The sequence below is a fragment of the Chelmon rostratus genome, chromosome 11 (assembly GCF_017976325.1).
Source record: "Chelmon rostratus isolate fCheRos1 chromosome 11, fCheRos1.pri, whole genome shotgun sequence".
Lineage (NCBI taxonomy): Eukaryota > Metazoa > Chordata > Actinopteri > Chaetodontiformes > Chaetodontidae > Chelmon > Chelmon rostratus.
Genome location: NC_055668.1, coordinates 17725526 through 17750688, shown reverse-complemented (window position 1 = coordinate 17750688; position 25163 = coordinate 17725526). Strand labels below are relative to the sequence as shown.

Here is a 25163-nt window from a genome sequence, read left to right as displayed (position 1 = left end):
CAGAGTACATCAGTGGGTTTCATAGGTGTCCAATAAAAATGACAGGTGCTTACCTGGCTGAGCGGGCTCCTATGCTGAAACCCATGTACCCCTCCTGAGGGAGGGAGTCATCCCCCAGCTCTTTGAGGTCCTGAGGCCGCAGGTATTTGTCCGTGTCCCCGGTCATCGCATCCTCACCTGGTGTGTGTGTGTGGGGGGTGAAATAATAAAATCCTGTTAACTTCAAAAGCTAATCCGGCAAACAGATGCGATGCGGCACCTCAGGAGGAAAAACAAGCCCTCGCTGCCGACATCAGTCTCTCACTTATTTGATTATGGCACTTAAAGGAGGCCTTGGATCGTTTATCAACACCACTCTGTCGTTAAAGCAAACACACCTCACTGCAACTGCATAGCCCCCTGCAACTTTTCTTTCTGCCTATTCATCTGACTGGGCACAACAACAACACACAGCAGCGCAGATGCTTGACTGCTTCACAGGTTAGACAGTGAAAATGCCATCAGAGGCAGCAGCAAAGCCACTTTGCGGTATATCTGGAGCTCCCCTGTAAAACCAAACGCAGCTGCTTTCACAACACCCAAACACAGAGCGCAGCAGAGGGCTTCGCAGCCAGCAAAGCCTCAGCACCACAGGCAGAGAAAAAGCAGAAAGTGCGCAACCGCACCGCACCTCGATCGGCGGACCGGTGGACGATGACACGCCGGTCAACGAAGCCGGCGGAGCGGCTACCGTGCTTCCCCTTCTCCCTCATGTCCGGCTCTGTCCTGCCTGCAACACTCTGCTCCTTCACCGCAGCCCCTCCCCCTACCTTCAATACTGCCGCACTCCGACCAGACACCAGCACCACTGTCAAGTTGGATGGTATTAAAAGAGAGCGTTTCCGGTGTAAAATTTCAAAATAAAACCGGCGGTGAAAGGGTTTTGGTCGTCAAAGCTCACCTATGACAAAGAAAATACCCAACTACCTAAAACTCAACACTCATGGAACCACGTGACAAAATCAACTCCCAAGCAACATGCTTACATAGGCCAACTAAATATTCACTTAAAAGTTTAACTTTAGGGACATATTTTGCTCATGTGCTTTCACTTGGTGTGTCTGGGTATCCGGATGTGCCACATTTCTGTACACAGTAAATTTTTCAGTAACACTGCTCAGTCTCTGCTTACTCTTAAATGTCCTTGTTCCAAAACAACTCAACCAATCTGAAGAGGCCTCTGTAAACGTTTTATATTCATCAGCACAAGTTAAATGGGTGTTGGCAAATGCATTATTCCAGTTACAAATAAACATTGTGGCATTAATATCTGAAAGAAAACTCTGCACATTTAGTGTTTTCCACGTGGTGAGGTTGCTACCACAGAAAGTCAAGTCTGGAGCTTTCCAGGCAACTTTGTTCCAAAACACTGACACAGAATAATGCTTCCACTTTGCCCCAATTTCCAAAACGATAGTTATCCACTGAGGAGGAAGAAGAAAACGACTGATTACAGTTTCATAATTCAAGATCCACAGCTATGATTTTGTTTCCTGAGGCATTAGTTGTGCTTTTATTCTGATGGCACCACTGATCCTCTAACGTCCTGTGTTTTTCGAGCTGTCTCTGTCGGGCTTGACAAAACTAGAAAACAATCGGCTCCCCGCTGCTGTGATAATGTATCGCCGTCCCATTCAAGCTCTGATAACCCCACCACACGTACTCCACCCCTGACACACACACACACACACCTCCGTCACTGCATCAAATACTCTCTCCTTCAAAAACATGTCTACAGAAACCAAAAGGTTGTCATCTATCTGTTAAATCCACTGGTGCAACACTAGAAACAATAAAAGAGAAAAATAACACCACTTTCTGTCTTTTCTCAAAACTCCAAATAACTCCCTGTGATGCTCTCGCAACTCACCTTTGTCCACCGCAGCCATATTGATCACAACTATTCTTATAAATCCGGAGTTGTTTGTATTTTCCTAAAGCTGCACAAAACGTTCCCAGGATGAAGAGTAAATCCAGCGAGAGATGAGGCCAACCCAGCGGTCCATTCAGAGCCTGTGGAGCTGATGGAAAACGCTGCCCTTTCACCCCGCGCACTTAACTCCGCTCGGACCTGCGCGTTTTTTTAAGCTGGTGCGCACATCTCCGCCGCCTTCCCTCCGCAAAAAAGCGCAATCCCGACTCAAAGTTTTGCGTCTCTTCGCTGCAAAACAGTACACCCGGCTGAGCAGAAACAGCGCAAGTCCGAGCCATCTGATGCCAGCGGCCACACCGGGGTTAATTCTCCTGCAAGCGGCTCAAAAAAGGCTCATCTCATTGGATTTAAGGGGAGAAAAGTTCCCGTGCGTCTCAGGCTCAACAGCATCCGACAGCAAACTCCGGCTGAAGAGGGCGAGGAGGGGCTGAGCCGGGAGTGTTTACCGCTCCGTGGAGCGCGCAGTCAGCTGACAGGCCGTCTGAGCGACCGCCTGGGACCCTCAGTGGAGGAGACAGTGACGGAGAGCAGGACAAAACTCTCACTGAAGCACTCCTGCCTTTTCTTCCTCTATGGTGGAAGTTACCGAGGGAGTCTGGCTGCGCGCCAAACTGGGAGTGGGGCTAAAATAATGATGAAATAAGCGCAAAAAAAAAAAAAATATCTTGAGCAACATCCCCCTGCCTAGATCTTCTTTCTACACGTTGCAAACAATGACGCAAAGTTGCACAAGCTTATGTGAATTTAGAACAATTATGCAAGAGGCGTTTGAAAGTTATAGACCCTCAGAATACACTCTGTAACACCAACTGTGGTCACGATATTCTCCAAGACCAACACAACAGAGCGCAACAAAGAGCCACGCTGTTCTCTAAAGATGGTACGATTAATGTAGTCTTGAGTAGTCCATAGAAAGCATGAGGTGAGCGTGTGATTGCACACACACACACACACACACACACAGAGGGAGAGAGAGAGGTCAGGTTTCCATCACTTTTGGGGACATTGCATATACTTACATTAATTTCCTGGACACTCACTCTTATCATAACCATAACCACTACATGCCTAACCCTAAGCCTCGCCCTAACCTTAACCTTAACCTAAAACTAACTTTACTCTAACCTTAAAGTCTTCACCCTATAATGTATTGATTTACATTATGGGGACTTGCATTTTGCCCTCATAAGGAAGATGAGTCCCCATAATTCAAACAGATCTATGTCCCCACAATGTGAGTAATACACGTCCAAATACAGAACACACAGCACGTATGCACACACACACACACACACACACACACACACACACACACACACACTAACTCCCAGCCAGAGACCAGGAGTAACCCGTCACACACGCTCCAACCTACAGTTTAACAGGATTGGCTTCCCTCATATAGGATTAAAGAGAGATGTGGAAACTCTTTACTACCTTTAACTCCTTCTTTTACACACGCACGCACACACACACACACGCATCATGCTCGCAGCTAACTGAAGACAGCCTGGTGCTGCTACTACTGGTCAAAGTGAATATCAAGGTTGCGCTGCATAAGTACAATGCTGATGAATTATGCACACAGTATAAACAGTTTATGTGGAGTATATGAGGCCATGGATACTCTGTATTTGTACCATGGATACCCTTTATTTATAAATCCTGCTTGGTAGTGAAAACACATCCAATCATAGATATGTCGATGAGGATCTTCATCCAACAGTGACAGTCTGAAAGCCTCCACTATCACCTGATATGTGTGTGTACGTAACTTGTTGAGTCTGGCTGTATCACATGACACAGAGCCCCCACCAGCCCGACTGTCCCCTAAGCAACAACCCGTGAACAAGCTCATCAATTTTACAGGCCTGTTGGCTTTGTGGTTCCAAAACAAAGGACAGAAGACTGAAGTCCGCAGCCTGACACGATGTACCATAAACTTGCCTGTGCTCTGCAGAGCTACAGCAGCTACTCTGCTGCTCACTATGATATCATTAAGGTTATGTAATTTATTGAGATTTGCATACAGTAAAACAAGACTATTCCATTGGATGTATGCATGTCTAATGAGAGTTTGTCACCTGAATTATAAAGCGAGTCACATTGACCTTGTTTTCACTTTCTCACAGTGTCTCCTTCAAAGAGACTGCAGCATTGAAGTGAGGATGAAACATCACAAAGTGTCTTTGATGAGGAGAATCATGCAGGATGAGACTGACGGTGCGCGAGTGGTTAAAAATAACAAATGTGTTTTTAAAGTTGCACTGAAAATAACATCAGCAGTGTCAGTTGGTGAACAGAAATGGGAACCATAAACCTGACAGGAAACCAAACCAGATTCAAGGTGAACAGAGTTCAATAATTTAATGTTTGCTGACGGATTTCTCGGGAAAAATGAAAACAGCTGAGACCTTTTCCGTTGTCTGATGATGGCGGCCAAAGAATTAATCCTCAGAGATATATCTTTGGGATTAGAATAATTCTGCATCAGCAGTATATCTGTCTGATTCATCGCGCTTTAAACTGCAGAATAACTAATGTGCATAATCACAGCATTGTGTGTAAGTGGAAAGTGTCTGTATTGTGGCTATTGAGAGAGTGTATTCTGACAAACAGCAAAGCTGAACAGTAGCACACAGCGAAGGTTTGACGGCTAGCTCTTCAACAAGGCAGGCGAGTTCGTGCTATGTTAAAGGAAAACAAACAAGCAAACGACAGACGGTGGAGGCAGACTGATGGCAAATACCTTCATCAACATCTGAAAAAGACTCCTCATTGAGAATTTCTGGCACATTGGCCCGGACTGTGTGAAACATGCACACGTTAAGGAAAACAGCGTCACATAGCACACAGTCACAAGTGTATGAACATCATGCGGTTTATTGATATAACTTATAATCAAGTCAGTTTGCAAGTATCAATTAATGAAATTTTAGTACTGAACGGCTGAAAATGACATGAATGAAGAGAGAAGTTCAGCATTCTTCACGTACCTTCATCGTCGGACATGTCGAGGAACTCATTCATGGTCTCTGGGACGTTGATTTTGTGTTTTTCCGATGCACTCTGTGAATGTGACAAGGAGACGGACAACTGAACAATCCAGCTTTGAAAAAAACACTTTGATATTAACAAAACATATTTACATTCTGAACAATCCCTGAGACTACAACGACCCCGATTCCAAAAAAGGTGGGATGTGTGTCAAACATAAAAAAGCTGAATGTGATAATTTTTTAGTCTTTTTTCTACATATACACAGCAACACATTTCCAAAAAGTTGGGACATGAGCAACAAAAGACTGGGAAAGTTGTGGAACGCTCCAAAAACCCTGTTTGCACAACCTTCGTAGAACCAGGGTTGTATGAGTAACAAAGCTGCAGTAGGCGTTTGTATTATCATCATTTAATACGTATATCAAATGATCATTCGAGTTAATTGTCGATATACTCAACTATCAAATGACATAAGCAGTCTCTTGTCTGTTTGCTGCACATTTACACACCTTGACATCCTAATCCTGAATATTATGCTTACTGATATTGTTAAAGTATCGCATGATGCTGCAAAGTTCCTAATGTTCTGAAACCCAATGCACTTTACAAGAGCAGCACTGAGCTGAGAGTAAAATACAGGGCTTCATGGGTGCTATCATTTGCAATAATACAACCAGGGAGTATGTCTCGAAGATTAATCTTTTTGAAAGTCTTATATCAGATGAAACGAAATATTTGTGTGACCTTCATATATATTTTCCATTATGGACATTAAACTGAATCTTAGCCATGGTCCTTGTCATAGTAAGAAGTAATGATACTGTATGTCCGAAGGCCATTTTACCTACATAACTGCCCAGCAGAGGTCCTGCAGGCTGCAGATGTAGCTTCAATAGAGACATAAAACAACAGCAGAGGCCTCTACACAGTGAATAATAGATCAATCACACAAAGGTGTGGGGAAACGACCTTGATCTTTAAGTTACCTCAGTTATGACTAATACACTTTGCTGCTGATTGTGCAGGATCCTCAGTGACCTCCGCCTCTTCACTCTCTGTCCCCCTCACACCTCTTCATCATCCTCCCGCCTCTCTTTCTTTCACACTTTCACACCCGTCTTCCTGCCCATCTTTCTCCACACGTGTGGGGATCAGATCGCTGTTAGTGACCTGGGCTATTTGAGGAGAAACCTTAAGCTCCGATCTAAGCCCTCTCTCGCTCTCTTAATCAGGATAACTTCACACATGTGACACAGCGAGACTTGCTGGCTTACTTGCAGGCTGATTTGCAGGATTCACACACTGACTCCACTCGCAGTGTGCTGCTGGCTGACTGGCCAGGTTTTAATTCGGGCAAGGACTCGGTGACGCTGTTCAATACAGCAGCTCAATAATTTTACGAGTTTTAGTTTGATAGAGACAGATACTTTCCATTACGACAGATGATTTTCCAAAGCAAACAGCAGCACTCTTAATGCAACAAACAACAACATGATACTATTTATTTCACATTGCCCACTTTTGACATGAGAAACTTGCAAACTTGCTTGCAACTGTATTAATATATATTGACAAAATTACAAAAAGTTGAATGACAACTTCACTTACATTTCATTAAAACTTTTCTCAAGCTAGTTTCAAGTTGATTTTTATACTGTTAAGAAATTAATAATTAAAAAAAAACAATGGCTGCTTGGAAAACAGGAAATAAATGGACTGTTTTAACTATTTGAAATGAGTAAATGATACAAAGTGTATGAGATTTGTAAATGTGCTGACACATGCAAAACCATTAGCGTGATTATTTAAACTCATAATGCTGAATTTTCATGTTTTTTATACCGTCTCATATCGTCTGGGTACTAAAAAACCAAAAGAAAAAACCTTTCAGTGATGCAGCATGACCCATGCCAATTTTCCTCTCTCTCTCCAATTCAACCGATTGCAATTTACTTAAATATTCATTAGACTTGAATTAGCTTGAAATGTATTGGTGATATGAAATGTTGACAGGAAAACAGTGTCTCACCATGGTGGTCAGATTTTCGTCCGTCATGGGCCTCAGAGTGTCCACCACAGAGATGTAACCAAGGCGACAGGCGATGGATAGGGCAGTGTTCCCATTCTGACCAGTGACAGACCAACAGGAAGTTATTCACAGGAGGCTCACAGAAAACACAAAGGGCATTCAGTTTTTCATCGAGCCTCAGCTCTGCTGGAGTGTGTGTGTGTGTGTGTGTGTGTGGGTGCGCCAGTGTGTTTGTGCACTGACCACGGTGAGCTCGTTGGCTGAGGCCCCGTGCTGAAGCAGCAGGTTGATGATGTGGGTGTGGCCCTGCTGAGCTGCCTGGTGTAGAGGAGTGTACCCGTTCTAGATGGAGGCAGGGAAAGAGAGGAAATATGTGTCAATGCATATGTCAGGATCTAAAAGGAGATTTACACAAAAACAGAAATATAAGACTGTGCATGTGAGCGAGTGTGTGTGTTTTTCTACCTTGGTTTTGCCATTGACTCTGGCGCGGTTCTGCAGCAGGAAGTTTGCCATCTTTGCGTTGCCATAGTGACAGGCCACGTGCAGCGGAGTGTAACCCATCTGCATGAAGGAAAGTAGATGGAGGAAGAGACACCGACATGAAAGGTCGAGCAGATGAAAAACAAGAGGAAAATACAGTTGTGCATGCTGACAGGAAGCCTCATCATGTTTCGTCTCAGTTTCTGAAAGAACCGGCTGTTATTGTGAGAAAAGACAGAGTAAGAAGAAACTTGATTTGCCTCCACTTCTGAGCATGTTATCTCTGTTTATCTCTATTTCATGTCCCCGCTGAATTATGAGTACAGTGCATAATGATAATGGATGAGATCAGTGAGTGAATAACCTATTCGCAGTAAACAACCGTCATGTCAGCACAAACACACACACACGCACAAGATGACCTTGCGTTAGTCCAACCTTCAGCTACATGAACGTGAGCAGCCTGTTATGAGGCCCGTGTGTGTGTCTGTGTGTAAGTGAATGTAGCTGACAGAGTGTGACCGAATATTAGAGCATGTGCATGCGTGTGTGTGTGTGTGTGTGTTTGCTGCAGTGTGTGGTGCATCTATAAAGAACACCTTCCACTCAGGTATCAATCCTTTATTTATGTAACACCTGAGATGATTCTGGCCGAACATGTGTGCGTGTGTGTGTGTTTGTGTGTGTGTGTGCGTGCCCAAGACTGTGTGTGAGCATATTTTTCCGATGCCATGGCTACACTGAAAATATTTAGAAAAAGTTCAAATGGAGTGAAAACACGGAGACATAGAGATATGCAGCAAAGTCAATGATGCGTGTAAATATAACGTTATGCAGCAAACCTCAAGAAGAGATTTAGAGACCAATATCTCTGTGACAGTGTTTGTGTGTGCGTGTGTGTGTGTGTGTGTACTACTGGAGAGAGCTTTACCTTTGTTTGTGGGTTGACATCAGCCCCGTGGTTGAGAAGGACTTCTGCAACATTGACCTTGTCCTCCTGAGCTGCTAAGTGGAGTGGTGTAAGTCCGCTCTGTATATGCGTAAAGGACACACACACAAACACGTGTCAACACTCCAATACATTTGTCACAGTGGGCGCGCATAACAAGACTGAAACACGGCGTCTCTCACAGGAAACAGGACGCTGGAGATTAGTTTCCGGTACCTTATTGCACACGTTGACGTTAGCGTTCTTGGCCAGCAGCAGCGACACCAGGTCCACGCTGCCCTCCTGCGCGGCCAGGTGAATGGGGCTGATGCCTTGCCGCGTCACCGCGTTGGTGTCGGCGCCGTACTCCAGCAGTGTGGTCCCAATGTCCATTTGGTTCTTTTTGGCAGCGATGTGGAGTGGCGTGTAGCCATTCTGAGGCGAGCAAAAGAGATGCAGGGGTTAGGAGGTCTTCTTCCAGTTCTTCTGGATTTGATGGTTGTTGTGTTGCATAAAACAAGGAAGACTGTCATTAGGTGCCTTCTTCTATCATATATTTTAGGTTGGGCTTATTCATTATATATTATATTATATTATTCACTATATACAATACATTTCATATAATAAGAATATTTTCTGAAAAGACCTGATCCTGAATCAGGATGAGAAGTTTTAGTAGTTCAGCAAAAATAGTAATAAAGCGGCAGCATTCACAAAAGTCAATATGCTGAGATTTGACCAAATTCAACATTTTGCATCTTAACATATGATCCACGAAGTCACGACACCAAAGCTAATGATCTAATGATAAGAAGAAGAAGAGGAAGGTGAATGAGAAGAAGAGGAATATACTGTATATCATAATAAGAATAATAATAATAAGACCAGGAGTTCAATTTACAGACAATCATGAAGGCCGGAGTGCCAAATATTTTGGAAACATTAGTTCAGCCACTAATGATAATTTGATGTTTATTATTGAAGGGAGAACGACCAGTTCTTGAAGAGCTTGTGAATGACCATCTCAGATCGCTCAGATCTCAGACAAAAGGTTTCCCTCAGCTGGCTGAACACGTACAACAACACTAATACAGCAAGGTCCAGTAAAAGACACAGAATGAACGGACAGAGGAGCAGAGCAGCCGAAAAGAGGAACCGTTCTGACATTCCTACATTGGTTGCTATGGAGAGGACGTGCAAGACAGCATTAAACTAAAGACTAAAGACATTTTAATACATTTGCCTGTTAGAAACCCCACTGGTGGTCGAGGGAGCTGCAGGTGGGCTCTATTCAACTCTCTGGGCAGTGCTGGGGTCCACAGAGGAGGAGGGGTGAGTTAAATGAGTGGAAGGAAGAGGTGAGTGTGGAGAAGGGAACACTCACACATTCTTTAAGGTGTCTGTGGCACCACTGTCACTGTGCTTGAGCTTATGGCGATACTTATAAGTCAAAGAGCATTGTTTCGATGGATACGACGCATGCACCGTGCTTTATGCCACTACTCTGTGATCAAACGGTGCTCGTATTTGTGTGTGCAAACACTTCGAGACAACTCCTCTAGTACACAGAGATTAATCCCTTTCCAAAAAGGACTTAAATTAGTCCAAAGCACACCAAGTTTAGTACCCAGCCAAATGAAAAACAATTTATAGAGGGAGAAACTGAGAGGAAGGGAGGCAGGAATGACTAAGAGTGTGGGAGGGAGGCAGGAAAAATCGAGGAATAAATAGAGACTGATACAGATTAAGGGAGAGAAAGAGAGAGAGCTAGCAGGAGACAAGGCAGTAACAAAAAGGGAAGACAGCAAGCAAAGATAAATTAGCTTCACAGACTTTGGCCCCCGCTCGCAGGATGTCTGTCTTGACTGACGCTCCAGCCAAAAACATTTCCTGCCATATTTTGGTTGTTCTGCCATTCTGCTCATACTTGTTCTGCGGTTCTGACAGACTACCAAAGCCCTGCAGGAGACCGACCACAACTTGACCATGTGTCACTGGCTGTGTGTGTTTGTGTGTGTCGGACATTTCAACGAGCCCAGTAACTGAAGTGTTTTTTTCTTTTCGGGGTTGTTTGCTTTTTATAGGGAACACACAACATTTACAGCTCTGGAACAGACATCACAAAAGTGGGTGATTTGAAGTAGTGGCTGACTCTGGAGTAATTTACGACGTGCATAATGCATAACCAGTCCATTCACATGTGCTGTCCAGTTTATGAGAAATATGAAAATATAGCATCCCGTAAACCACCGAGCTCAATATGCTGGCAGTGTGAGCTAAACTCTGGTGCAGCGATTTCAAAGCTGCACATTCGCTCAAAGACTAGACAGGATGGAACGAGAGAAAATGGGCGAGCGTCTTCATACACACATGTAGATTACACACAGAACATTATCAATGGTTTGGGATGGCGCAGAGGGCAGAAGCCTGGAGATTCTCTATGTGTGTTTGTGTGGATACCTTGGCGGCAGCATGTGGGGAAGCTCCCTGATCCAGCAGCAGCAGTGCCACTCTCTGATTATCGTAGTGAGCAGCTACATGCAGTGGAGTTAGTCCGCTCTAAAACACCCACCCACACACACACACACGCACACACACACAAGCATGCAACACAACACCAGGTTAGAAGGTCGCTGAACACACACACACACTGATAAGTAAAATGAAAGAACCAAACCAACAGAATCTGAAGACATGAGGGGAGATGAGCAGCAAGCTAAGATGAGAGTTAGTGCAGGAGACAGTTCAGAGCAACAACCTCAGGCTGAAATCAAGACGTTAGGGGAGACTGACACTATCAAAAGACACGGAGGAGATCATGTCATCTCCAAAATGACAACTTTAACTCAACTTTGTGACAACTTTAATTTTATCTAAATGGTTCATTAAGCTTAAGTATCTGAAGGAGGAGGGTTTTTTTAACCTGTAAAGGAACATTTTAAAAGGTCAAATCGAGGCAGCAGAACCAGAGACATCATCTTTTTAATTCCACATATTTTTCTTCATTGTCCAAATTTGGCAACCACGTTCACCACACAGCGACTCCACCACAGACTGTTCAGTCTGAGATCACATGGCATGCTAGTAGCAGCTCATGTTGCCTCAAGCTGCTAGCCTCGAGCAGAGATGAGGAGTGGGCTACAGAGGTCTGCACACCCCCAGATTTTCTTGTTTTCAAACTTGCAGTCTCCAGACTCAGCGCTGCCTCAAGTGACATTACTTGTGTCATTTAATCAGCCACAAAAGGCTTTATATAACTTTTTTTCACATATGCAACAGTAGTCCTCAAGACCTGTGAACATACTTTGATGAGTAACATCGGTGGAGCTCCCCTTTAGTCATTTAGTTTATCTGGCAAAATTCAAAAGTGCCACATTTGGAGATAGATGGTTTTCATTGGACAGTAATGATGTGACAGTTAGATTTTTGTTTAGCAGTATGAGGAGTAACAGTATTAGAGTGCTATCAGGAGCAGTAGCAGCATGCTGTTGCTATTATCTTGGATTAAAATCCCCTCCAGACTCAGCAACCAGGCCTGAGTCACGAGGATGCTCACTGAGTCACTGGAATGTCCCGTGTATTCAACAAAAGTGTGCAGAATATACCCTGAGCATCTTGTGAGCTGCTGCAATGTGTTGTTACAACTCGACAGGTGGAAAACATATATTTTTAATTCACAGAGAAAACATTTTTTGCACAGAAAACCGAATAAGTCGTTGTGTTTCTTCTAATCTGGAGAGAAAATCAGCATAATTTAACTACAATAAAGGCCTGATTTCACTTTGTGTTTAGACTCAGTGTTACAATGGGACTGGTTTTAACGCGACACCACCAAGCACTGTGGAAGCTTCATTATCATACCTGACTGCCATTATGTTAAATGCTCTCAGATGGTGGCACAGACACACACACACAACTAGCAAACACCATAATCAGTGCCAGTAGGCCTGTGCTTAGTGTGTCAATGTGTGTGTGTGTGTGTGTGTGTGTGTGTGTGTGTGCATGTGCATACAAATGTGTGTGCATGTGGAGGTGGAATGGGTGCATTAGGGGAATAAAAGCAAATCTACCCAGAAGGTTTTTGCAACAGGACAAGCATCTGTTGACTGTGTTGGTCTGGGATCAGCGCTAAAACCTGCCACTCCTCCACACAACCACCCCCATGCCCAGCTGCAGCTTGGAAAATACAACCCCAAAAAGGTTCTGTTAACTCTCTTAGCGACACAAATGGTCACAGTATCTGAACGACTTCCTGATTTTGGCCATTTGTTGGCCAGATATCACTACAAAAGTTGAAAATCGATAATTAAAAATCTCCAGGAGAACTCGGCAGCTGCATATCCATTTTATTCTTGATGTTTTGTACTTTGTCATATAAGACTATCTTTTGCATACAGACCCTAATAATCCTGTTGGCTGTTCACATGAATTTTGAAGGATTATTTGAAAACTCTGATCTTGACACACCTTGTTGTTGGTTGCTTGTTATGATGATTTGAGTTCATACCCCTGCTGCTCTGTGTAGGAGTGTCATTTCCTGTCCAATATGTAGAGTCCTATGTGTGCCAGGCCCCTCCCTGTTTAATCAGCTCATATTTTCCAGCAGCAACACATACAAAAACACCTTTAATTGATGATCGAGATTAAGACTGACCCTTTCACAGAGTGTCGAACAACTCTTTTCTTTTACAACATCTCACCTTTCCGGCAGCATCGGGTGCAGCCCTCTTCTGCAGGAGGAGACTGGCCACCTCCATCTTGCCGTACTTTGCTGCCACATGCAGGGGACTGAACCCTTTCTGTTGAGCACAAAACAAGATACATCATTCGAATGAAAGACAGTGGAAAGGATGGAAAATATGACAGGAATGACAATATCCATTTTAACTTAAAAGCTGTAAAAAAAAAAAAAGGATTTGTACACGTCTGTAGCAGCACACCTGAAACATAAACTTGAGAAATAGTTTTTAGTCAAACTTAAAGATTATGCTGCTTATCACCCTGTTCAAAGTCCATTTATTTTATTCAAAACAGATGGTTTAAAATTAAAATCTCCATCAGCTGCAATGGTTTCACATAAAGGTTTTTTCTTTGGATAACATTTGACATGACGTATGCATTCAAAGGCATCATCAAACTAAAATATCTGTTTAATTGAAACTGATTTTTACCTGCTATAAAGTCTTATATTACATAAGCTAAATGCTTAATTGACTACATTAAAATTGATGACGATTTATGAATTATCTGTGTATGACTAATTGAGTCACATGAACTTAAGATTGTTTTAAGGTGTGTGATACCCTGAGAGGCTGATCCAAAGGCCCTCATTTCCTCATATATTCCAGGACTATAAACGGCTGCTGTATAATGTTAATTTTGGCTTTCTTCCTGGGTGTATGTGGAGATATTTAAAGACATTAGGTCATATTTTCCAGAGGAATGTGGGACTCCCACAGATTCCCATTCCACGCTCTGAAACACACGACCTCATTTGTGCGATTGGCAACAGTCAGTATTCATACAGTTTATACAGTAAAGGATCGTTTAAGATAAGATCGGTTGGTGGATATGGACATTGGTTTTGAATGTTTTAAAATATGTGGCCACCATAATGATGCATTTGTTTCATAAAAGTCATAAGTCGGTCAATTTAATGGTTTCCAGGCCCCAATTCCTCTGTTCCCAGATTGGTGTGACATAATTTTGTTGAACAGCTGACTCAGGTGATGTCCCAAAAGATGCTGCATGTGTGTGTGTGTGTGTGTGTGTGTGTGTGTGTGTGTGACAGAGAGAGCACCGGCACCATGGGGCTTACCCTTCATTAATCTGTTCTACTGACAGGGGTCACCTTCAAAGAAGCCCCCCAGCAACATATCACACACACATGCACTAACTAATTCCATAAAGCCTATTTTACATCTTTTTTTGACCTTGATCCATGCAATTAGTCATACGTGAAGCCACCAACACCAGAAACTGACAGTATGCATCCATTCATTCATCAACTGCGAGCATGAAGAAAAAAAAATGTCCCAAGGTCAGAAGAATTGTCTTAAACTATTGGGCCAACATTAATACTGCCACTGACCTGAAGGTAAGGAGGGGCTATGAATGATTTTGTATCATATTAAGCAGCAACAAAGTGCAACTAATAAACTTGATAAGCATCATGGAGGCGATTGGAAATGGAGACTGGTGCCCACTAGTGGAGATACATGGCACTGAAATAATGAAGACGGCGTGATCTATGTCACTTGGTTCTTCAGAGGTGTGTGTCTGTGTTTGAGTGTATGTGATGTCATGTGAAAGAAAAAGAGACACTCCTTTACCTCATCCATTGGAATGAGATCCTTCACCAGACCCACCTTAGTTGAGGAGGAGAGTGAGGCTCCGTTCTCCAGCAGCATGGCAGCAACATCTTGGTGCCCTTCGCGGGCAGCCAGGTGAAGGGGGGTGTAGCCTGAGGTGGTGGCGGCGTTGGCAGAGGCGCCGCACTGCAGCAGCTGCTGGACGATGTCGACTTTCCCCAGCCGACTGGAGATGTGCAGCGCTGTCTGGTCATCCTGCGGAGAAGGAAGGGAAAGTGACTTCTGGCCTGGTGCTTTATCATTGTTTGTTGTTCTCTCCCCATCACAGTGATTGATAATGAGGCTCACTGTTCTAACCTTGGACTTGGTCTCCACCTTGGCTCCGTTCTTGAGCAGGTATCGGACTACGTCTGCCTGGCCTGCCCTGGCTGCCATGTGGAGAGCTGTCTCACCCCGCTGGAGGGCACACAGAAACTGTCATCAGTGTGAGCCTTTTTTGTGCAATGATGCTGGATTTGAACTCACAGGAGCATTTATTTGACAAAAATGGACTTCTAACATGTAACGTTACGTTAGAAATGATCCACTCACTACGTTGGTCGTGTTTGGTGATGCTCCATGGTGTGTCAGTGAATGCACAATGTTCTCATGGCCCATGAAGGCCGCCACATGGATGGGTGTCAGGCCAGACTGTAGAGAAAAAGATATGATCATTAACGTGAAACATTGCAATAAATATCAAACCTTAGCAAAGCTGTCAAGAAGAGACATTAAGTCCAAGCAAATACAAGCACTGTTAAGGTATGTCAGCAGCTCAGAACTGTTAAAATCAGAACAGAAACCACTTCTGGTGCCAAGTGCTAACAAGTGGAGTCAAGCAAAAAAAAATGTGGTCAGGTCTGGTACCTCAGTGACAGCCTGGATAGACGCTCCATGTTTAAGCAACAGCTCCATCACTTTCACTCTGTTCTTCTTGCAGGCAATGTGAAGCGGAGTGAAACCATTCTGCACATAGAAAGAAAGGAATTTAAAAAAAACGTCATCCTGTGAGGAGTGAACCCTCCACAGTCACTAAACATCTCATCTGCGACGGCGCGGCTGCTTTTATTAGGCTGATAAGGAGAAGCAAATGATCTGCCAGGAAATGAACGAGCGGTGCAGGGAAATGTCAGCTGCAAACCACAAGGGTGAGAAGGAAACCTTTTATCTCTCGATTGTTCTCCTCCTTCTCGAATCCCGATTCCTAGAAAGTGTCTTTTCATCCCTCTGTGTCAGCTTCAAGAATTTCAGAATTCAACCACCTCTTCTCTCGTTTCTCTCACTTGTATTTTTTTCTTCTCTTCTACCTCATATATTAGTTTTGGTTGCACCATCTATATATGATCCTCTCTAACCAAAAACCACACAGTGCAATAAAATAGTGCATTATTTGCACATTTCCTCTGTTATTTCAATTAATGAATCCATTTTTCTTTACAAGGAGAACACCAACAGAAAAAATAGTGTCTTTCAGCAACTACTAGCTAGCAATACCATTATCAGTCTAGTATCAAGTATATATTATAGTTCTGATCATATCTATTTGCTTTTATATTTGACTTTAATTTGTGGTGTATTTGTTTTGTAACCTTTATCTTTTATGTCTTAGCCAAGACACTCCTGTAAAAGTGTAAAAGTAAAAGCTTTATATAACATTTTATGTTTACTGGATGCTTTTGTCCAATAAGAACGTGCACCTCCCACCCTGTCCAGCCCTGTATCCATACCAGAGCCTTGGCGTTTGGGTTGGCCTTCTTGTCCACGATGAGCTTGGCCACCTTGTAGTGACCACAGTGGGCAGCGACGTGCAGCGCCGTCAGGTAGTCGTTGGTGACGTCGTCCACCGGCATGTCGTGCTGGAGCAGGAGCTGGACGCAGTTCAGGTGGTCCCCCTGAGTGGCCATGTGGAGCGGCGACAGGCCATTCTATAGTGGGGGGAGACAGGGAAAGGAAGAGAGAGAGAGAGAGGAGGGGGGAGAGAAATAGAGAGAGGAGAGACAAAGAGAGAGAGACAAACACGCAGACGGACACGTAGACAGATGGACAGACAGACACAGTCAGTTAGGGCGTGGCCAATGCGCTGCACGGAAAGACTGTGAAGGAAGTTGCTGAGAAGGTTACAGAAGCATTGTTATAACGAGGTCATTACAACAATGTCTATTTTGTTACACTGGTGGTCCTGCGCGGGCAAACTGTAGGGCTACGCGGCGGAGACCGGCTGTTCTGGAGAGGTCGCACACACGTTATGGAGACAATGCGACAACACTACAGCAACAACAACAGCCCTGCTATCTTGTCCTGATTGTCCAGATTTCAAATAGCTCTGTGTGGTTGGGAAAGCTAGTTTTTACAAACATGTATTTCAGTGTTCTTAAGTGAAATGTGTTCTGTTCTATGTTTTAACAGCCAGTGTAAAAAAATAAATAAATAAATAAAAGTGGATTACATGTGTTTGTGATGTTTCCTGTCCTATTCTGAGCTAAGCAGCGTCTCCTAAATTGATTGTCCCAGTAGCTACCTTGGTCTTGGACAGGAAAGGAGCTCCTCGATCTAGTAGGATTTCTACCACCTGCTCGTGCCCGCTCCTCGCCCCACAGTGAAGAGGTGTCAGCCCATCCTGGAAAAGAGGAGAGACCACAAAGACGATGGCAAATCACAGGAGGCAATAAATAAATAAAAACAGGGAGTTTTTTCCTGCAAACATTATATTTTACTGATCAAGACAGGAAGACAGAAAAGTCAGCCTGGAAAACTTCAACTGAAAATTAAATCTATTGACCTCCAAAAGATCACAACATTCCACCTCATGTGCTGCATTTCTGAATGTCTTTTAGCTCTCTGAGGAGAACTGGATCCACGGTCTCACCTTGGTCTTTGCATCAATTTTGGACCCTCTGTCCAGCAACAACTTGACCATGTTGCTGTTGCCCCTTTTCGATGCCACATGAAGTGGCGTGATGTCATTCTAAAAAAAAAAAAAGAAAGCAGAGGAAGTTTGTATTATGATTCAGCTTTCTCATTAGAAGTAATGATTTATTATTTATTATTATTATTACACAAGGGCAAACATTATGCCTGCATAAATGCCTATAATTAAATGAAATTAATCCATTAGATACAAAACCTGTAATCTTGTAGACTGTAAACTGAGTGTAATTTATTTCTCATTGGTGAGCTCTAATACAAACCCTGCACTCTCCTTATTAAGCTTACATAGTGTTTCATTATCAAGCAAACATCTGTAAAGCAGCTCCATTGTTTAACTCCATCTATCTCCACTGCTGTAGCAGACTCTTTGGACCTAACCTGTAATCAGTGTCAAAAAGCAGCACAAACAAACACCCCTTCACACACTGGCTGATATAATTACAGACCATAGTTGACTCTGGTTAGCTAATGTCTAATGTGGAAACAAACACATTTTTAATGGAACCCACTCTTGCACTGTAATGCAGATCTCACAATAGATAAATAAATACTTATTATATCAAAGCCAAATATGAATATTGAGAGAAATGTCGGCTAATGTAACATAATGCTGTGTATTTCATTTAAATAACAGGAGGGAATTTGTCTCCTATCAAACGATAATAATGCCCCTTGCTACTTGCTGAACTTTAACACATCTTCCTAATGTTCCCAAAAAGGAGCAATGTCCGCCTGCATTTGACATACCTAAAGGAAAGAGACTCGATTATTCAGTTCTATGAAATGTGCTGGAACTGGATGCTCTTTTTTCCAGTGTATAGTGTGCTGGAGAAGAGTTGTGCAACATTTTAATGTTGACTGTTGACTTTGGAGGTCTTTCTGGCCTCACAGTGTTTTCCTCTCTCGTAGGAGCTGCAGTGGGTGCCGCCACCTCTCGAACGCCAAGTCTACTAAAATGATAGTTCTGCACACATTCCACATTTTAGATTTGTTTCTCCAGCTGATGCTCTAACCCCTGAAGGCCTCTGTTAGTGTTAATGAATGGCTTTTGTTTGCAATAACCTTAAAAATGATGAGTGCAATGAATACAACATGCCTTTTTCCATGTCACTGTAGGAAAAGGTATAAGTAAAATCACTGATGGCTGAATTCCACTGAGCTGCTTCAGTTTCAGGGTATTGGTATTGCGCATGCTGGCTCACAGTCACACTGCCATGACTTAGTGGGACACTTGAATAGAACACAGCCATTGTTAACGTTAACATCTGGGCTTTTTCTACTATGACAAGTCAAAATGTCTGGTGTGAAACAGGCCTCTGGGGTTTGAGGGATTGCTCAATAATAAGTCATGGAAAGTAAACTAAAGCACTGTTTCACAGCTGTGTGGGATCTTTGTTTCAGTATATGCAGCATTTAACCATATAAACATTCACACTTGTTTGCCATGAATTTTGGTAATACCCCTCCCAAACAGCAGAGGGCAGGATAAACTCACCCGAGCCATGAAGTCCACAGCAGCCCCTCTGTTCAGCAGGAGCGTGGCCACGTTAATATTGCCATAGTGTGCCGCGATGTGGAGGGGGGTGAAACCACTCTGAGGGTTGGAGAGAGCCGTACAACACACGCGCAAACAGACAAGCACACACGTTACATTATACACTGTGAAATACACCACACGTACAATCCAGTACAGACCTTGGCCTTTATAGCAGTCTACACAGGGCTATGGTTGACATACGGTCACACTCCATCAGACAAGGACACACTCTACTATACACTGTTACGCTAACACCTGACTTTCCTCACAGTGGCAGAGAAAGTCCTTTTACTGAAGCATCAGACATGGGGCCAATGGTATGCTGACAACTAGTATACCATATGGGCTTCTATGTGCTTACAGGATTCTGAAATATAACTCATTATACTATCACACACACGCAAAGTAAAGTTAAACTATAGGCAAGAGAGTTAATATATGTAGTTTGACGGATGTTATTTCGACATAATTACTGATAATCTGTATGATCTCAGTTGCAACATCCTGATTCTTTTAGTGTGCAAGAACTGTCCTGCAAATGAACCTAATGTCCGTTTGTTAACATTTTGAATGAAGGTAATTTCCTGGCAAAACCCCTGGCTTAGTGAGCAACAGCTGTCAGAGCCACAGAGGGACACTGGAAACAATCTGTCCAGTGAGTGAATGAATCTCACATTAAGCGATCTAATCGCCGGAATCCCAATTTCAAATAACCAATAATCCAGTGGAGAGCAGGTGTCTCAGACATGTGTTTTAACTCCGCTGATATCTGGTGCCTCAAAAATCCCAACTGAAGAAATATTTCTGCAGATATAGATAGATACAGATAAGTAATCGAAATTTTAAAAAACGTGTTTATTACAGTCTGATCTGTGGACGTAGAGCAGGCTAATGTGCCGTTTACAACATCTCCACCAACTTTCTTCCATCTTGATTGTGCAACTTTGTTTACCACAATGCAGGAGCCTCAGATCAACAAAGCCATTTTTGGATGAATCACACCAGATAACTGGCCAGCCTGCCGAAGCCAGAGACAATGCCAACCAAAACAGGCTCACACAGAAGGTGGCCACCTGGCTTTGGTGTGACGAAGAGGCCTTTGTTAACATAGAAGCAGAGTTGAGGTAGCTTGTTGCTTTGGTCCCATGCAAAATGCTTTAGGTGCAAGGGTCGAGGATTAGAAGTACTAAAATCAATACAGGGCAGACTAGTAAACTAATCAGACTAAGTGTCTGTTGCTGGGAGGCTGGGTTCCTTTACAGCTTGATGGGGATTTGGTTGCCATGCAGGTTACGGACAAACTGCTGCTTTTTGATGAGTGATAACCACTTTTCATGCTAACACAGGTTATCACGTTAATCAGTTTCATGGAAGGACTGTGTCAGGACACATTAGGATGGCATTTTGTCAACAGTCTGAAAGAATTTGCCAAAAGTAACAGCTTTGGACACCATGAAACTATTAGGATCAAGGACAACTATGATACCCAAGCCTCCAGCTTCAGGATTTCTGAAATCAGTATTAGTGCAACATGCGCTATTACTCTGACTTTCTTTATGACTAGAGATATACACTACATGAATGAAGCAATGGAGAGGAAGATGAGATTGAGTTAAAATGGGAAAGGGGGAGTGACAAAGGGCTGCAGAAACACTACTGCATCAAGTCAGGGGCACTGGAGTGTTTGTTGTTGTTGTTTTCAGAGTTTTTATGAGCTGCGATGGAGAGACTACGTAATGTACAGAGTAGAGGTGTACCTCTGTTGTTCTATTCACCATCATCTACAGAGTCAGCCAAGAGAGGAGAGAATGGGCAGTTAGTGCGCAAAAAAAACAGAAAAGGGCCTCCACTGATATGAAGTGGAGGAGCAGAGAGAGGGGAGAAGGAGCTCAGTCCAAAATAATAAAATCAGTGTTATTAAGATTTGGGTTGATAAGATTATAAGTTTGAGAAAGACACTATATATGCAAAAACAAACAAAAATGTTCTTCTGCTCCTTTGCCCCCTCTGCCAAAAAGCATCAAAAGCAAATTCAACCGAGAGAGAAGGAGAAAAAAGGCATCGAGAAACTGACAAAGAAAACCTAAGACATCAATAATCAAAGAAACAATTAAACATTCAAATAATCAAACTGATTTAAAAAAACAAAAAACAAAGCAACCAGCTGAAGATCCACCACCAGAGACTGGCTGCATCGGCGGCGTCACTCACCTTGGACTCGACGTCCGCGTTGTGGTCGTTCTGCAGGAGCAGGGCCGCGGCCTTGGTGTCGTCCTTGCGGGCAGCGATGTGCAGGGCAGGCAGGCGTACCTTGCCCTTTGTATCGTTCTCCAGCAGCAGGGAGACCACCTGGTCATGGCCCTGCTGGAGGGCCACCGCCAGAGGGGTGAAGCCGTCCTGCGTACGAGGGAGAGAGAGGAGTCACTGGGGCTGGATGGGCGCTGTGATGCGTGACGGACCTGATATGTGATGTGGGGTGTGACTGGACGGATGATATGATCATCCATCCAGTCACACCTACAGGTTTGGAGTAGGTAATGGAGAGATTATGCTGCAATGTTATATCTGTCTATTATTATTTGGCTGCAGGGTTAGAGGAAAGCAATGCAAGACCACTGAGTCCTACAGAAGTTTTAAAATATGATCCAATAAATTAAGACATTTTTTTATTTATGTTGCCACTATCAAACCTCCTGTTTCAGTTTCCCATGGTACTTTTAGGAGCTCTGAAAAAAAAGAATCATCTGAATACTTTGGGTTTACAGCTTTGGAGTTCAACCTTTAGACAGGCTGACCTGCTTAGAGCATTTTGGATAGTAAATCATAACCTAATAGCCCATGTGTCAAACAGCTGTCGAGCTGTTCTAAGCCTCTTCACCATATAGGACACTAATGTAAGTTACATAATGAGGGGATGAGGTGGAAAAGGCTATCTCCTATACACATCACCCTTAAGATGCATAATTCAGCTGAAAGCTTCCTGCCACAGGAGTGCATGTCTGCATACTCTAAGTATGAATGTGTGTGTGTGCGTGCAGATGTCCCTGCACTCATATATCATGTTCACACGAGTACTGGATGTGTGTGCACATGTGCCTACGTGCAAAAATACTCTATGTGTATGTGTATGCATGTCCTGAAGAGCGTCCCGTGTTTTAGCACGTAGCCCATAGATGTAAACCAGCAGGCTGAGAGACTGGCTGGGGTATTCCATTAACCCCATCAGCTATTTATCTCTGTATGTGCATGTGCTTGTGCATACGTGTGGTGACTAGTAAGTATATGTGTGTGCGGGCTCCACAGGCTGAGCAACGTAAATCAGAGCAGTAACAGCAGCAGCAGCCGTGGAGGAGAGGCAGCGAGCGGAGCAGACCTCATCTGTGACCCACTCAAGGTCACTCTGCCTCCACCACCATACACTACCAATCAATGAAGCTCTGCCTAGTCCCTCATGAAGAGATGGGGACCGAGGGAGGAGGGGAAAAGGAGAACGGGGCAGGCGGAGGAGGATGGTGGAAAGACAAAAGGGGTAGACAGAGTGAGAATGTGAGACAGAAAGGACGAGATAAAAGACAGAGACGGGAAAGAAAAGAAAGGACAGAGAAACAAGAGACGAAGGTGGTTAGTACAACAGATGTTAAAACCATACATGACTGAAAATGCATGGAGACATACTGTAACGGTATGAGGAGTGGACACAGGACTGGCACACATACACATATGAGCACACCCACACACACACGCACAATAATGAACACACACACACACGTACAGTACCTCTGTCGCCATACTCTGGCTGGCGCTGTTCTCCAGAAGGAACCGCACCACCTCAAGGTGATTCTCCTGGGCAGCCATGTACAGAGGAGTGAAGCCATTCTGCACACAGCATGCACAAAAACACACTTACAAACATGTTACAGCAGGCTAAGACTGAACTTTGCTGAATGTAATGTAAAATGTGCCAGTGTGCCTTAAATGACGACGTTTACACTATCAAATGATATCAGTGGGAGTCATGGACAGCCAGACAAAAAGATCTCATTGACAAAACAAATTGTTCAGGTAAAGAGCTTTGAGTTGCTGTTGCATCTGTATTGGCTGCTTCGGGGTTTGATAAGACCAGAGAGGAAGAAATCTTTCCTCTCACCTTGATCTGACAGAGTTAAATGTAAAATGCAAGGACAGCAGTATCATGGGAGAAGCAGAGGCCTAGTTGGCACGATGCCAGATTCTGTCAGCAAGGATCTTTCCACTGAGTGATTCCCTCAATGTCAGTGACTTCATGATACAGTATCATCCAAACTGCACAGCAGCGTGATCACGTATAAGTTGTTTCACATCCTAAATGTACTGTAGACCACCAGGACATTGTGTACATGTCTGTGTGTGTGCGTGTGTGTGCATGTTAAGCATATCCCACCTGAGATTGTGCGTTGACATTGGCTCCATTAGTGACCAACTCTTTGACGACTTCCGTTTGGCCAGCCAGCGAGGCTATGTGCAGAGCGGTGTTTCCTTTCTAGATTACATGGAACAACCAGAGGAATGTGTGTTAAGCTCTGTCGCACCTGTCCCGCTGCACTGCTTGTGTGTGTGTGTGTGTGTGTGTGTGTGACTGTTTGTTGCTATAGTCTGTATATATCCATGTCAGTATCCATGCGCCCCGGCGGTCCCCTCACGCCACTTTTGTGCCGCTGGTGTTCCAGCTCTGGCATCCCCCTGCCTGCGCTGCCAACAATGTGTCACTTCCGATGCCTCACGTCGCACACGTAAATGATCTTGCACTGAGCCTGGCCCGTAAATAAAACTACAGGAGACTTTTTATGAGCCTGCGCAGGTCCTTGTGAAGGCAGAGCTGACCCCCAGCCGGTCTGCTGGCCGCGTGATACTGGGCCCTGGACGACAAGTGCTGTTGCACAATAGTGATCACCTGTCACATGTACTGTATACTGTAGCATGGAAATCAGATAGCCATGCCTTCTGAGGCATGAGGCAGATTAATAAAGGGACAGATAAAACTGTTTGGTATATAATGGAGCTGAAGACACTTCTCAGGAGTACAGGAGTACTGACTGACAACAAAAACATGTTTCCCCAACAATATCTGTTCTTGCAAGACAGAAATATCTGCTTGTAGCAACTAAACCATGGTAAAACATTTTTATGGCTATTTTCACAGCAGTTGATTAAAAGAGCACTCAAAACGTGCTGCCTACATTACTCACAAGGCAACCCAACAGCTGGCAGTTCAGTGAGAGATTTGCGTATGTTATGCTAGTTGCGGCTAATGTAGCCTCAAGCAGAGCAGAGCAGCAGACTACAGAGGTCTAACAACCACACTTCTTTCTAACTTCACACCCCCAGATATTTTTCATTTTAAAACTTACAACCGTCAGTCTCAACCAATGCTGACTCAAGTGGCATGGCAATGTCACATGGCAACATGAGGCAATTTATCAAATTTTGCAACATGGATTTTGAGCCACAAATCACTTTACGCACTTTTTTCCCCCCACAAATACAGTGTTACACATATACATATAATTAGTGTTATTAATCAGAATCTGCAAAGGAACTGAAGTTATCAAATCAATGTTGTGGAGCTAAAAGTGCAATATCTGCCACTGAAATGTAGTGTGGTAGAAGTAAAAAGTAGCAGAAAACAGAAATACTCAAGTTAAGTACATGTGTGTACCTAGAAATTGTACTGAAGTACAGCACCTGAGTACACGTCTTTTATTTTCCACCACTGTTTCTAGCAGATAGGGATTGCACCACGTGTGTGAATGAACCCCTCTCTGCCTGTTTCAAATTGAGAATTGAAAGCTTCACAAATATAAAGCAATCTGACAGTCTCAACACTGTAAGCCTCACAATGGTTGCATTGGTTGCAGACCTGCTAAGGGGCTAATGAACCGAGGACAAGGTTTAATTCTCCC

The 25163-nt window shown here is 43.7% G+C and overlaps 1 protein-coding gene across 4 annotated transcripts in view; it reads right to left on the bottom strand.

Moving 5' to 3' along the window:
• Window positions 1–25163, bottom strand: part of LOC121613550 (ankyrin-3-like) — a 128072-nt gene that overhangs the window by 37058 nt on the left and 65851 nt on the right. For 3 of the 4 annotated variants that reach the window (XM_041946997.1, XM_041946996.1, XM_041946998.1), the window contains exons 4-23: window positions 23645–23743; window positions 23002–23100; window positions 21436–21621; window positions 19183–19281; window positions 17626–17724; window positions 17278–17376; window positions 16487–16684; window positions 15627–15725; window positions 15312–15410; window positions 15078–15176; window positions 14778–14975; window positions 13110–13208; window positions 10870–10968; window positions 8647–8844; window positions 8413–8511; window positions 7464–7562; window positions 7242–7340; window positions 6999–7094; window positions 4966–5038; window positions 54–177 (exon numbers count right to left, since the gene is read on the bottom strand). In XM_041946997.1, the coding sequence (XP_041802931.1) occupies window positions 54–177; window positions 4966–5038; window positions 6999–7094; window positions 7242–7340; window positions 7464–7562; window positions 8413–8511; window positions 8647–8844; window positions 10870–10968; window positions 13110–13208; window positions 14778–14975; window positions 15078–15176; window positions 15312–15410; window positions 15627–15725; window positions 16487–16684; window positions 17278–17376; window positions 17626–17724; window positions 19183–19281; window positions 21436–21621; window positions 23002–23100; window positions 23645–23743 (2360 nt within the window). Of the gene's footprint in view, window positions 1–53; window positions 178–4718; window positions 4776–4965; window positions 5039–6998; window positions 7095–7241; window positions 7341–7463; window positions 7563–8412; window positions 8512–8646; window positions 8845–10869; window positions 10969–13109; window positions 13209–14777; window positions 14976–15077; window positions 15177–15311; window positions 15411–15626; window positions 15726–16486; window positions 16685–17277; window positions 17377–17625; window positions 17725–19182; window positions 19282–21435; window positions 21622–23001; window positions 23101–23644; window positions 23744–25163 lie in introns of all 4 variants that reach the window. The other variant, XM_041946995.1, reaches the window with a different exon arrangement.